General features: G+C 39.6%; 1 protein-coding gene across 1 annotated transcript; it reads left to right on the top strand.

Annotated features, from left to right (window-relative positions):
* The first annotated feature begins 3,465 nt into the window (after nt 1–3,465).
* On the top strand, nt 3,466–14,724 carry LOC308318286 (long-chain fatty acid transport protein 2-like). The gene is made up of 10 exons (XM_080767785.1): nt 3,466–4,048; nt 4,830–5,039; nt 5,531–5,689; nt 8,616–8,740; nt 11,661–11,855; nt 12,176–12,266; nt 12,364–12,562; nt 13,008–13,105; nt 13,202–13,332; nt 13,533–14,724. Exons 1-10 carry the CDS (start codon nt 3,574–3,576, stop codon nt 13,707–13,709), a joined length of 1,860 nt encoding a protein of 619 aa, XP_080623911.1. The 5' UTR covers nt 3,466–3,573; the 3' UTR covers nt 13,710–14,724.
* Nucleotides 14,725–14,753: the final 29 nt, after the last annotated feature.

Raw genomic sequence — 14,753 nt, 5'->3', positions numbered from 1 at the left:
CTAACTTTGAAAACATGTAGTGGTTTGGTATATGCTCACACTGCCATCTCATTTGCATATGGGAGTCAGGTTACGCCTTGGCAGAGTCTCAGTTATTAACACGGTTGGGTGAGAAAGAGATAGAAAGAAAAAAGAGAAAAAGAGGAAGAAATAGTTTCCATCACAAACGGCTCTGATCTGTTATAAAAACAGTTATATGCATTTTAAACAAATGAAAAGTTACGACAGTTTATTATGAAAACAAAGTATTATTTCAAACACATAGTTCTCTTTGGTAACATGAAACACCTGCTACGTTATCGGTCAACTGTCCTTGACAACTGGACTCCCCCTTTCCCCTACTGCCCCTCAAGGCTTAAAAGAATGTAGGGTCCGGAGACAAAAAGGAGCCCGACGGTCCATCCATCAACTGGTTTGTCGGATAAGCACTTTCCCAGTCTCTTGCAAGATTATTTCAAGGTCCATGCTCCTCTTTAGGGCATGTGTTCTGCTATATGCAGAGTATGTCCTTTTTGCAGTAAACAAGTGTGTTGCCAGGCAGTATGAACTGGTCACCCTTGAGGTGAACAGGCCCGGTCGACTACTACATCAGTTACTCTACAATTTTACTCGTTTAGTTAGGTAAGCTACTAAAGTATAACATTAACATTTCCTAGCAACACTGCTTCCGTGTAAAACAGGGAAGAGGAAGTACAGCAATCAATCTCAACTCTGTGACATGTTTGTTTGATCATTCTGCACGCCATCCTGTATCCATATCAATAATGTGGCAATATAGTGGCAGTACTCTAGGTGGCTTCTGGCTGTGTGACGGATGGCCTACTGTTTCACAAATCTACATGTATGCTCAGGACAGAGACAGACTGCACAGAATCACCATACATGGAATTTGTGGCATACTACAAGACATGTTGCTCTCATGACACTGATATGTGGCACTGGTATGTTGCCAGTTGTTTTGTAAATATTGACCATAGGAAAGAAGTGGGTCACAAAGTCTGTCTCAAGCTTGATGTCTGTGACAGTGACATCCAGTGACAGTGTCGCAAAATATATGCTCAGGCCAATATGCTTTTAAGAAAATGTTCTATGTGCTCAGTAGATGTAAAATGTGCACTGTCCGGATCTTATGCCACCCATGTACAGTATACAGAGTAAAAAGCACGCAGCGGCTCAGAGTGTCATATAACGATGCCATGAGGTTACTTCTCCGTGTTCCTAGGTGGTACAGTGCCAGTCAGTTGTTTACCTTTGTTGGTGTGCCCACATGTGATGCTTTGTTAAGACAACTTTATGCAACGCCTGGAGGTGTCTAGTAACACAGTATCATAGTGGCACTAACGAACCCAGAGCTGTTACCGGGTCACGTCCAGGCTGCGCACTTTGTTTTGTATTGATTGCTCGCTTTTATCCTTTTCCCATGTTGTTTGTCTCAAGAGTGATTCTTTTTGGTCAGAGGCAGTCACTTGATATCACCTGCTGAGAAGGATGATCATAATCATCTTTTTTGTCACATCACAGGTTTACAGGTATAAAATAGTGGTTGAAATTATTTTTTGTGCAAGTTCCATCGTCTTTTGTTGTTTCCAGAAAGACAATGATAAGAGAGAGAGAGCTGAGGGGGTCGGCAGGGCCGGGGAGCACAATAAAACAAAGAATCAAAAACAAAAAGGTATGAAATCTGAAAAGTCTAACTGATACATCTTTGATCTTGATCACATGACTACCGACATAATGTGTACAGATTTGTGTGAGTTTTGGACAAATAGCCTATAGCAAATAGTAGCAATTATTATTTTGAAGAAATGTCAGATGTAAATGGGTGGAACCTATACTAGTTGTGTCATGGTCCAAAGAATCAGGGTAATAATGTACTATTGTACTGTTATAGTGCCACCATGAGGCCGATTTGAAGAATTTTGAGTGGTGGTTCTTCCTTGGCCTAATGGCTAATGGGAGTGTGTGTGCAAAGTGTCACATCATTCCATGATGCACTGCAAGACATAAAACCACAGGCTTCAAACTGAGCTTCATCTACTGCAGCCCACCTAAACAAGCAGAGTGGTGGTGGATGACATAAGTGAAGAAGAGACGAGAGGAGAGAGGGTGTCTCCGGCCAAACATCCAGGACTAGTGCATTATCGGAGTAGATCTACTAGAAAAATGGGGAGCCATGGTGGGCTTATCGCTTGTCTCTATAGTAGAGACAATAGCTATTAGCTCCCCATCATGGCCAGAGCAAAGGAGCTATAGAATTCCATCTCAGGGTCAGCAAGACACTGTTACATATAGCCTGCTATCCAGAGTGTGACGGCAGTTAACACAGTGGGATCAAACAGCTGATGTCAATGCAGCAGGTGATGAGGACTGCACCTAAACTACCCTTCTCCAGCATGACATTAACATCAGACGCAAATTGAGCAGGTCGTATCATACAAGTACATGGGGATCCAAATGGACAACCAGCTCAAATGGAATGTCCATGTGGACTATCTGTGTGACAAATAGGCACAACGCTTGCACTTTCTCCTTCTTCTCTTGATGTACTCATGCACTTTTGCCCAAGACAAATTTCCCCTCGTGGGACAATAAAGTATATCTCATCTCATCTCATCTCATCTCATCTCATCTCATCAGGGAGTCTCAGTCCATCAACTGCCCCTAGTCAAAAGATCAGCAACAGAGCAGAAGGTGCAGGATGGTACTGTACAACTACAAGCGGGCAACATCAAATCCTCCATCATCCCTTGTCCAAAAGAAAAACAACATCTGATTTGAGTAACGGGAGCTGAATGCTGTAATGGACAAGGACTTATACAGACTGCCCCGCATTGACCACAGGACATCCACAGCAGTAAACCGGTAACTGGCAGGTGGTTAGGCCCTTAAAAAAAGAATACATTAATTAATAAATGAAAATGTAACAACTTTAGTGTTTGGCCTTAGAAAATGTCACTGTTTTTCAACATCATCTCCATATGAGTTCATCCTCATAATGCTAGGCCTATAGGATATTATGGTACGTGGTACCATATACCAACTAAAGTTGCAATTTTGTGTTGTTTTGTAACTTTCCAGGAAGAGAAAGGCTGTAGGGCGTAGGCTACTTTCCCTCTTGGAATTAGTCATTAGGCTATAGCCTACAAGGTTGAAACTAGAAGTAGGCCTATTCCTTTTAAGAAGAAAAAAAAAAACTGGTAAATAGCTTCTTTTAAGCCATGTAGCCTAAACTAAGCCACTAAAGCCAGGATTTGTTTGGGCTAAATTCCTGATCAGACCAATTTAAGAACATTTTAATTTAGGCCTTTAAGTTGCCACCAGCAACATTTCTAGGCTACTCTGATGCAGTGTCAGCGGGCAGGCTTTTGGGATGAGGGCAGACCTCAATCAATCCCCCACGCCCACCCCCTTCCCCCCTTTTTCCCCCCATTTTTAAGAAGCAATGAGTCTTTGCCTTCATGACATGTCCCTGTTCGGCGGTCCTCGGGAGTAGCTAAGGAATAAGGCTTTTGTTTTGATCGATTTAAGCATTTCCTCTTCTGCATGAGCAAGACGAGTAGAGTGAGATAAAATATGTACATCATCTCTGTCTTTTTGGCAAGTTTGGTCGTCGCGCTATGTGTGCTTAAAACATGTTTCCCTTATTTTTGGCCGGATATACTCTATATAGTAACCCTATTAAGATATTTTGGGCCAGTTGCAGTTCGGTCTCGGGGGAAACGTACATTTTTGGTTCTGGATCGTTTCTTGGAACAGACAGCTGCACAACCAGATAGGACTTTCATTGTTTTTGAAAATGAACTCTTTTCCTACCGGGACACCGACAGAAGGAGCAATAAAATAGCCAATGCTTTAGAGTCTCATCCGCTGTTTAAAGCAGGGGATACAGTTGCACTTTTTATGGGGAACGAACCCGCGTTTTTGTTTACCTGGCTGGCCTTGGCAAAGTTAGGATCCCCCGTCGCACTTCTCAACTATAACATCCGATCAAAATCACTCCTGCACTGCATCAACTGCTCTAACGCCAAAGTGTTGATTGCAGCTCAAGGTGGGGATATATCATTTCTTTCTCTATTTTTTCCCCCCTTTTTCTTTTTGTCAAATACTTTTTTATATGCCTACAATTGGTACAGTATATGTCAGTATATCTTTTTTTCTGTAATGAAAAACAAAAAGGGAAAAAACTAAATCCCTCCCACGTCCATAGAAATAAAAATCACACCCGTGTGAAGTGAGGGGCGCACATATAACTCATGTTGTTGATTAGGTGATAAAAGTGTCAAACAAACGGTGCCAACACAAACATTAAATAATCTTTATTGTTAATGGCATTATTTGAATGTTTGTGTTGGAGACAAGATGAAGTAAAATAAAAATCCCTTCAGTGTCAATGGCGATTTTAAAACAAACATTGAACTAAAAACAAACATTAAACCCCTCAAAAACACTTGAAATGATGATAGACACTCAACCACATCAGTGGTATCCTGTCCATTATAGGTGCTTTTACTCAAGTAATAGACAAGCCAAACCTCATCAAATTGTCTCTTTGTTTTTTAAGAAGTAATCTCTCAAGGTGAAGTGTACTAGACTTGTCATTTCATTGAGCCATTGAATGTTTAAATGCAGGAGGCTCCTCCTTTTGTTTCTTTTGTTTTGACATAATGTTCTGTTCTACTTTTAACAATGACGCTCATGAGGCTGGTGAAATTGTGATATTTATTTAGATGTATCATGTTTGTAGGCCTATTTATGGCTGTTAGTTTACCGGGTGCACCAGTTCACTTACCTATTGTCTCTGTTGACTACCACTGTCTGTGTGTTTGCAGAGCTCAAGGAAGCTGTGGAAGATGTGCTTCCATCCTTGAGAGAGCAGGGTGTGCACATCTTTTTGATGGATAAGAACTGCAACACACCTGGTATGGAGAGCCTCTGTGACCAAGTTGAACAGGCCTCAGATTCCCAACCCTCAAGAGCTCTCTTGTCCCATATCACACCTAAAAGCCCTGCTGCCTACATTTACACCTCTGGAACTACAGGTAGGCCTCTTTTAATATGGCTAAATGTGGTCAATCCTTAGAAATATTGCCCTTAAAGGTTGAAACTCTGACCCCCCCCCCCCCCCTTTTTTAAAGCTTTTTTTAGACATTTATTCTTGTGAAATTCTACATTCTTGTGACATTGCACTGGAATTATACCTTTACGTAGGCTGAACTGCATTCCTGCCCATTTACCTTTTATTCACAGATGTAGCCCCGTCCTCCACGATAGCTCCGAGTTGATAGTGGAGGGAAAGGTTCCGATCGGAGCTAGCACAGATGAAGCTAAGATGAGGGCACAAGATAGCCCCATTGGTTAAGCGGATCCTATTAATACAGCAAGAGTATGGGGTTATGATTATGAAATTACAGAAGGAGATACACTGAAAGTGAAGAGGTTTAATAACCACCAGCTTTTAGTGTGGCTTTCTTAAAGGAATATAGGCCCATGCCTTCTCATTTCAAGTGTTTGTGTTCTCACTGTCCTACAGGTCTTCCTAAGGCCGCTGTAGTCAACCAGGGCCGTATAACCACAGCTCTGGTTGTCCTGTCTTCTACTGGTGTCACCCGTGATGATGTCATCTACCTCAACCTGCCTCTCTACCACACAGCTGGGTTCTTCGTAGGCTTTGTTGGCTCCATTGAGACAGGTAATATAACCCAAGAAAACTATAGTTGAGGTAGTTACAGCAAAATAGTGTCTGGAACAAAAGGGATAAATTGTCAGATTAATTGTGGACTCGCTCCAGTGAGCACACACTAGTTCTCTACAGTTTATTGAGGGGTGCTCCTATATACAGGTTTAATGTTTGTTTTTAGTTCAATGATTGTTTTAAAAACGTCATTGACAATGAAGGGAAACTTTACGTCATCTTGTCCCTAACACAAACATTAAATTCCATTAGCAACATCAGTTAGACTTTAATATATTACCGCCCCTCACTTTTTATTTTTTATTTCTTTATTACTTGCGCAAGCAGAGCGCGCAAGTATTAGTTTTCGTCCAGGGCGATGTTTGATGCGTATGCGCCGTGCCAGCATATGACGTAATGACTACTTGTGCTTGATATTGGGTACTTTAATCCACATCTTTATTACGTCATCATTGAGAGCTAGTTATACCAGTTATACCCTGACGTCATATGCTCCTACGATACATACGCATCAAACGGGCATACGCAAAGTAACCACAGTATACCGCTAATCAACTTACAAATTATATACATAGAGGCACGAAAGAATGAATTTGAAATGCTTAAATAGAATTTCCTTCATGTTCCTACATGTTCAGCTTTACTTATGCTTGTATTTTTCAAACCTTGCTCCACCTATCCGACCAATATGTCCTAAATACCTGTCTGTGACCCTTTTATGCCCATATATGGAGATCCCTTATGTCATTAGTATGCGCATACCCCCTTCATCATTGTGGGTTTTTAGTGAGCCCACGCAGTTTCTGCAGGAATTGCTTTTCTAGTTAGGGATGAGTTGTCAGGTTAATGCATCACAGACTTTGTTGTGGAATGTCTAGATTTATAAAAAATCCCATCTCAAATTAATTTAAATTTGAGTGGTGCCTTGCCTTTTATCATGATGATGATGTATTGACCCACATGACGTCATGGGAGATCGGGGCATAGACACACAAAGCCATATGTTAAGAATGTTACAGGTTTATAACCTTGTTCTCCCACACTACTCTCTCCGTGAGGAGGGGCTTGGTGCAAACTTATAAACAGACTTGAACCCATTTGTGTGTACGTACATCACACAAAAGTGATGCCCTCCATGTTCCCATGGAAAGCCAAATGAAAGAACCCTTTGTCACTTTTGACCAGTAATCTGAGCAGAGCCAGGCTACCAAGACCAAACAACACTACTTTACAAAGTCTGACGTAAGTGGGCTAAAGTTCACACCACTTGAGTCTGTGGCTGTGTTGCATAGGCAAGCTCTCTTCTTACTTATTGATTAATATACAGATTTGTTGAATACTCAATTGTATAACTGGTAAATCAAAGCATTCTACAGACAGACCCTTATTAATCCCACAAGAGAAAATCACGATGCGACTCATTGTGAACTTGTCAACTGCTAATTTCACTATTAAATGGCGCTTCAGTGAATTCATACGTTTGGCCATTTGGGTCCCAGGGAAATTTGTGAACCACTGCTTTATTCTATAACAGCCTTGCTCGCCTTTTCCAAGTAATCTTTGGAGCAGGCTCATAATTTTGATCACTTCAGAATCACAAGTTTGATATGGCTGGTATGGTTATTTGCTAGTAAGGATTACATACGGCAGGATCACTAACCCTATATTTTGATTGTTTTTGTACGAGAGTAAATAAAAGAAGTGACTTCTAGTGAAGTGATAACTTAAAATATATATATACTCCCACGCCAAACTTGTATTCCTCCCTTCAGAACGAAAATACATCGCATGTATCCCAAGGTCATCAGGGTTTCGGGTCTTGCGAACATCATACCCCTCACTCGGGTGACCCAGCCGGGGTGATCAAGTCCCGACTGTTTAGTTAGTTTTAAGTTTCTTTCATACTCTCAGCTGCCTGTTAGGCTAGCAACTAGCAGACCACTCTGTTGCTTAGAGTATACAGTATATGAATAGAGACGGCACCCAGAGAAAACCCGGAGGCGAAATGGACATAGTGGCTGAATTTGGTATTGCAGCGTGGGCCCAAACACATGAACGCGCTGGTCCGTTGACTATCATTGTGCACGTTCACGACGGCAGCACGTTCATGTGTTTGGGGCAAATCCATCCCAGAATGCACTTTGTTCCTACCCGGAAAGAGGAGTGAAATCGCCTCATGCGCTTTAGAGCAACTTAATGCAAGTGGATGGGAGGAGAACTCGGGTGCCATCTCTATATATACTCTAAGCTCTGTTGTTGTGGTCCTTCCTTAGTCAATATAGGTGTCTAATTTGTGCCTGATGGAAAATATTCAAATACTACTAACGCACGCACGCTGAGATTTTGTGTTTTAAAAACTATAAGCCTATAGACAGATGCTATTCATTTATTTCCGTTTTAAAAGCTATAATAAGCTTATAGATGGATACCATTAATTTATTTCCAGCATTTATCCAATATTAATTTATAATATATTTTAATGACCCATATCCACTCTAAACTGCGGTTACCCGCGGCTAAATCCGCACCCGCTGGTCTCTAATATATACTAATGATGTAAGAGATCTCCATGTATATTTTTTTACATAATAGGTAGTTAAACAACTAGTCGACTAGTAAACTAGTCAACTGGTAAAAATGACTAGAAGTGAATGACCTAAAAATCTGTTTACTGAAGAGCTAGAGAGACAGGGAGACCCCTGTTATTGAACAAACACTATAGCATTGATTGCTATCAGAAAAAAGAGCTGTTTAACACTTTTAACAAAAGAAAACCATGTAAATAGGCTTATCTTCCTTTTAGCTACAATCTTTTCTAAATAGCTTTGCATTAATAATTTATGAAAGAGAAATAAATTACATAATGTATATTGGTACAATAATACAGCCACATTTCTTCATTTGTTTCTCTCCAACAATAAAGGCTCAACTATCCTTCTGAAGAGGAAGTTCTCTTCCTCACAATTTTGGGATGACTGCAGGAAACACAATGTGACTGTTATTCAATATATTGGAGAGGTGCTTCGTTACTTGTGCAATACAACTAAGGTAAACGACAGTTTTTTTTTAGTAAGCCAGGAAAACCACCATGTAGCAAACTGGCTGGATTGTGTATATTTGTCACGTTAATTACCTACAATACAATTCAGACAGCTGTTGTGCCTTACAGCGCCAGGTGCATAGCAACTATCAAGATCAAAGTTAAGTTTTTCCTGTTGCAACTTCAACAGAAACACTTTGTTTTGCAAAACTGTATTGTGTCAGTGTCTTCAGTGACACTAAAGATGATCTAATGATTGAAGCATCTGGCCATTTTTAATAGCAATGTGCACTCTATTGAACATTTTTAGTACAGTATTTTTAGAACAAACACTGCCAGATGTTTTGCAAAACTGTATTGTGTCAGTGTCTTCAGTGACACTAAAGATGATCTAATGATTGAAGCATCTGGCCATTTGTAATAGCAATGTGCACTCTATTGCACTTTTTAGTACTTAATATTTAGTACTTGCCAATACCAAGTACATATGAGTACTTTATTTTTGTTATAACCACTTATTTTACCCCTAGGTGAATCAATATAAGGTTTAACCCCCAAAACATTTATACAAAAGGCTTTTCAATGTATTCTGGTAGTATTGGGCATGCTAAATAACATACTAAAAGTCTACCAAAATCTACTCCCCAGAAAGCCGTCATTTTCAAGTGGCCATATCTCAAATGGGAAAACATTTGCGAAGTACTTTTCAACTTATTCTAGTTGGACATACTACAAATTTAGGAAAATATACCTTCGGGAAAGGTGTCATTTCCAAGTTGGCGTTAAAAATGGCAGGCTTATAAAGCTTATAAACGGCTATACTGTATATCTCAATTGAAAAGAAATTATACAAAAGATTTTTCACTTGATTCCTGTACCTGTAGACATGCTTATGAACATACAAAGGATTTAGGAAAATACACCTTCCGGAAAGGCTTCATTTTCAAGATGGCGTTCAAAATGGAAGCCGGCACCGCTATACTGTATATCCCAATAGAAACAATCAATACAATTTTTCACTTAATTCTGGTAGTTTTAGTATGTTATTTAGCATGCCCGATACTACCAGAAAAACCTTTTGTATCAATTCTTTGGGGGTTAAGGGATATTTCATTCTAAATTGACTCAGCCTTTTTTCTCATAGATGCAGATGGATCTCCGATCTACACTATTTTTAGCGATTTGCTGCAGTGATGGGTCAGACTTGCTCCCGTTGCATTAGTTCAGCCTAGTGTCAATTGGATGTTTTGGTACTCGGGTCAAAGTATCGGGGCTGGTTCCGAGTACGAGTACTTGAGGGTGGTATCGGCCCGAGTAACCGATACCAGTGTCGGAACAACTCTAGTTAAAAACTAATCGAACTATATTATATACTTTGCAAAACTCTGGCAAAGACTTTTTCCTGTTGAAGTTTCAGTGTGCAGTTATCCACTTACTCTAAAGAAAGAAACAGCCACAGTCCTTAAAGCAGGGGTTTAACGGATTGTGAACGAGGGACCACCACCCTGACTTAGAATCAACGTGGGGATATGGGTGGGGTGGGGATATGGGCTAAGATTAGTGCTTTTGTAACACTTGTTATGCATCCCATGTGTATGCATCACACTGTTTCTCAGCAAATGGTCCATATATGACTATTATTAATAATGTCCAAATAATAATGACTCAACCAGACAATCTGGTGCACTTTCCCCCTCTTGAGATTCTAACCTCTGACTTGTAAATGACCAACCACATGGACGGTCAACATATGTCACCAGGTCATTCACTGCACAGAAACATGGCCACTGCACTCTTACCAAAGACAGTGTCATCTTACTGAAGCAAGTACAGTACATCATGTAGTGAGCAGCTTTTAGACCTTCATATAGTAGTCACGGATCTAACTACAGCCACATTCCAGATCTGTACACTGCACAAACCTCAGTGCTAATTACATAACTCCATGAGAGTGTAAGGAAATGGACCAGAGGGGGTCCATTTGTACGCTATCTGAGTTGGCACAGATATTACTGTGTACATCTCCTCAGCATATCGTAGTTGTGTGACAGAAATAGACATTTTTAAAAAAATGACTTTTGCATCATGATGACTGACAGCCAAGGCAAAAAGGAAAGGAAAGGTACTATGTTTACCCAGGGTAACTGGACTAAGCTCAATAACTTGTTTACAGCCAGGCCCTGCTCATAGAACATTTCATGGTAGGGGTTCAATGCCTTGTCCAAGGGCACTTCAGCGGTGGTAATTTTAACGTGCAGGTCCGGGGATACGAACTAGCGACCTTCCGATATCAAGACCGCTCTGCAAACCGGTCGGCCACCGCTGCCCCAAGGCAAGGTTAACAGTAGTGTAAATATTCCGTCTATGGCCATTGAAACACTATCTCATCAGGAGGAGTTACCTCTTGGCACACCGAGTGACTCTTACCAGTCGGAGGCAGTTTGTGTCTGGTCTTCTCCCTAGGAATAGATTCTGGCCTTTACATGGCATCTGACATACCATAAGACTTGTGACTTGTGAAGTGCATGTACTAGTAGTACCACTGGATAGTCACCTGTGTGATTATTTACAGGTAACTCCTGCAATCTTATGTTTTATATACAGTACAGTGATGCCAATCATTTTGTACAGAACCGTGTGTGTTCAAAGTACTACTACTGCACTCTTGTCATCACACTTTCCAGCCAGCCACTTGAAAGCTATTACAGATGTTCTTTTAGCCCCATGACAATAAAAGGGTTAGGGTTACCATGTCCTTGCTTTTAACATTCTATATTTAAATTTTCCATTTCTTTGATGTAATACAGTTAATGTAATGTGTTAACATTATATTTAAATTGCTCAGAAATGCAATGATAATAATAATTTACTTAATATTTTTTTAACTGAATAATTTCCTTTTTTCCTTTTTTTTTAATGTCAATACAGAGAGAAAATGACAAGGACCATAAAGTGAGACTTGCTGTTGGCAATGGTGTGAGAGCAGAGATATGGAGAGAGTTTCTCAGACGATTCGGAAAAATTGAGATCCGAGAGTTTTATGGGTCCACCGAGGGAAACATGGGATTTGTCAATTACACAGGGAAAATTGGAGCTATTGGACGTGACAACTTTATATTCAAGGTAAGACGAAGATTAATCTTGCCAAAGTTTATGCGTTTATTATGAAGGTAATCACTTTAAAAAGTTGAAACGTGATTTGCTATAATAGTAGTTACTACTTTTTTCTTTCAGGATGCGTTAATTCAAACCAAACATGACCATTTAATAGAAATACCTATTTGCAGCATTGACAGATATTTCGTTTATTTAACTGGACAATTTTGTATAAATCATACAAATTGAACTGTAGAACAAAAATTGAAAAACATTCTTCTTGTTCAGGTAAAGTGGTATTGAATACATGAAGATGTATTGATGATATCCTATTTTATCTTACATAGAGGCTGTTTCCCTACACACTGATTAAATATGACACCGACAGCGATGAACCGATTAGAGACGCAAATGGTCTTTGTATAGAGTCACCAAAAGGTGAGAGAAACTCTTCTGTGATCTTCTCATAATCCTCTCGAATATGTATAGAAATAAGTGAATTTATAAAACATCTCTATTGGGCTTTTTCCTGAAGGTGAGACAGGCCTGTTTGTGGTGAAGATCACACACATCGCTCCTTTTGTTGGCTATGCTAACAACGAAAAGCAAACGGAGAAGAAAAGACTGCGAAATGTACTCAAGAAAGGAGATGTGTACTTCAACAGTGGAGACTTGCTGAAGATTGACAAAGACGGCTTTATTTACTTCCAGGACCGTGTAGGGGACACATTTAGGTACATAACATAACCCTTGTTTGTAGCTAAATCCCATTGTGCTATAGCTATACGGTCATAAAATATGGTATATGTCTATACTATACTTACTTAGCTGCATGCAGTTCTAGAACTAGAAATATTGCACTTAGTTGAGTGCATAACCCACAACCATCACTATGCAATTGTCAAGATATGCCATTCCCACCACAGATTATGTCGTTTAATTGTGAATTACATAACCCCTAAGGCATTTTCAAACCAAAACCTCTTTTGGGTAGCCTATACTGGCCATTCGCTCGATCATTCCCTGCCAATTTATTCTCAAGTAATTTGGCTAACAGCCTTGATTCTGACCTTTGACTTGGTGGGTGAGTGAGCTAATTAATGAGTAACGTGCATGTGATTGAATGAATGAATATTTGTTGAATAATACCTTGAGTTAGTCAATATTTTAATGCCATAGGTGGAAAGGTGAGAATGTTGCCACGACTGAAGTGGCTGACATTCTTACCATTGCTGATGGTGTCAAAGAGGCCAATGTCTATGGTGTACAAGTACCAGGTAATAGACTATGTTTGTATATAGAGGTACTTTTGATTTAATTATGAATTATGTCTAGATTGACTTTGCCTTTTTATCATGTCTTTATCTGTCCAGGCCATGAAGGAAGGATAGGAATGGCTGCTGTCATGATGAAAGAAGATGTCCAGTTTGACGGAGTCAAAGTATACAGCCATGTGGCCAACTACCTACCTTCATATGCCCAGCCTCGTTTCATAAGAATACAGGTAATAATATTAACATAAAAAAAAAAGATATAATAATAATAATACATTTTATTTATAAGGCGCTTTTCAGGGCACTCAAGGTATATATATATATATATATATATATATTTAAAAAAAATAATAACATACCTTCCTCTGCAGGTTTTCTGTGCATAACCATTAGAGACTTTACCCGACTGTTTTCCTTCCTTCCCTCTTAGAATGCAGTGGAAGTGACTGGGACATTCAAACAATTGAAAGTCAAGTTAGTGGAGGAGGGGTTTAACCCGGACTGCATTCAAGACCGTCTGTACATTCTTGATTATCTGGAGAAGAGATATGTGCCAATGACAGACCAGGTCTACAGTTCCATCATATCAGGTGGCATGAAATTATGAATAAACTAACAAGACGAATGCTTGACACTCGTCAAATAGTGTACAGATACATGTAGGACATCCAACTCAGGGATTGAATTTATTTTTCATGGTAATCCTGACGTGCATTTTTTAGCAATAGAAAATAATCATGTTAATATGCAGTCATGTTACATTATCGTATTATGTTGATTCTGCACATGCAATACACAATGTTTGATGGTGGTCTTCATAGAGTAACATGTACAAATGTAGCAAAATGGACCCTTACTTTTGTAATTCATAACACAATTAAATTAAATCTGAGGAGTAGCAGTCAACACTGTCACAGAGTCTTTTGTTAATTTATGACAAGACAGAGCATTGTTTAAAAGCCTGGGGAATTTGAAAATGGAAGCCATCGTTCTCACGATAATAAAAATCAAACATTTTTTGTAAACTGGTTTCTGAACTGCCCACAGCCCTCCTATGAGACACAGACTGAGTAGAAAAAAGTTGTGCCATGTTATTTATTAGTGAGGACCTATTATATGAAGATAGGTTGAAAAGTGGTGAAGTGGTCCTTTAGGAGTTTTCAAAAATAGAGTCTGAGCTTGTACCTGTGTATATGGTGAAGCTCCTCAGTGGCAGGTGAAAAGAAACAGCAGGCGATTCCATGTGTTTCAACGATTTGATACATTCCCATTCCCAGCCAATAGGGGTCAGCAGTGACTGTGTGGGGAAATCATGGAATTTGTTTAATTTGAGAGGAGGGGGGAACTGGCAACAAAACAAAACTGCAAAACATTTAACAAAACATGTTTTGACAATAAAAAGGACCATGTCACCATTTTCAACTGATCTTCATTATGGTAGCCTAATTGGTCCACTAATGCTCGTAAAATGGCACCACTTCTGTATATTGGTACTGTATTGTAGAATAGAAAGCCCTATTACACTTGCTGGATTTGTCAAAAAGGCATCCTGACATGCATGTTAACGTCTCTTAATGTTTTGTGTAAAGTCATTTGAATTGCCGAATAAACTTGCTTTGGCAATACACTTTAGTGTTTTGAAGCCAAGGTA

The sequence above is a fragment of the Protomyctophum bolini genome, assembly GCF_963924005.1.
Source record: "Protomyctophum bolini genome assembly, chromosome: 1".
In the NCBI taxonomy this organism is placed as follows: Eukaryota; Metazoa; Chordata; class Actinopteri; order Myctophiformes; family Myctophidae; genus Protomyctophum; species Protomyctophum bolini.
The sequence above is the reverse complement of the archived record's forward strand: the minus strand, read 5'-3'. Positions and strand labels throughout refer to the sequence as shown.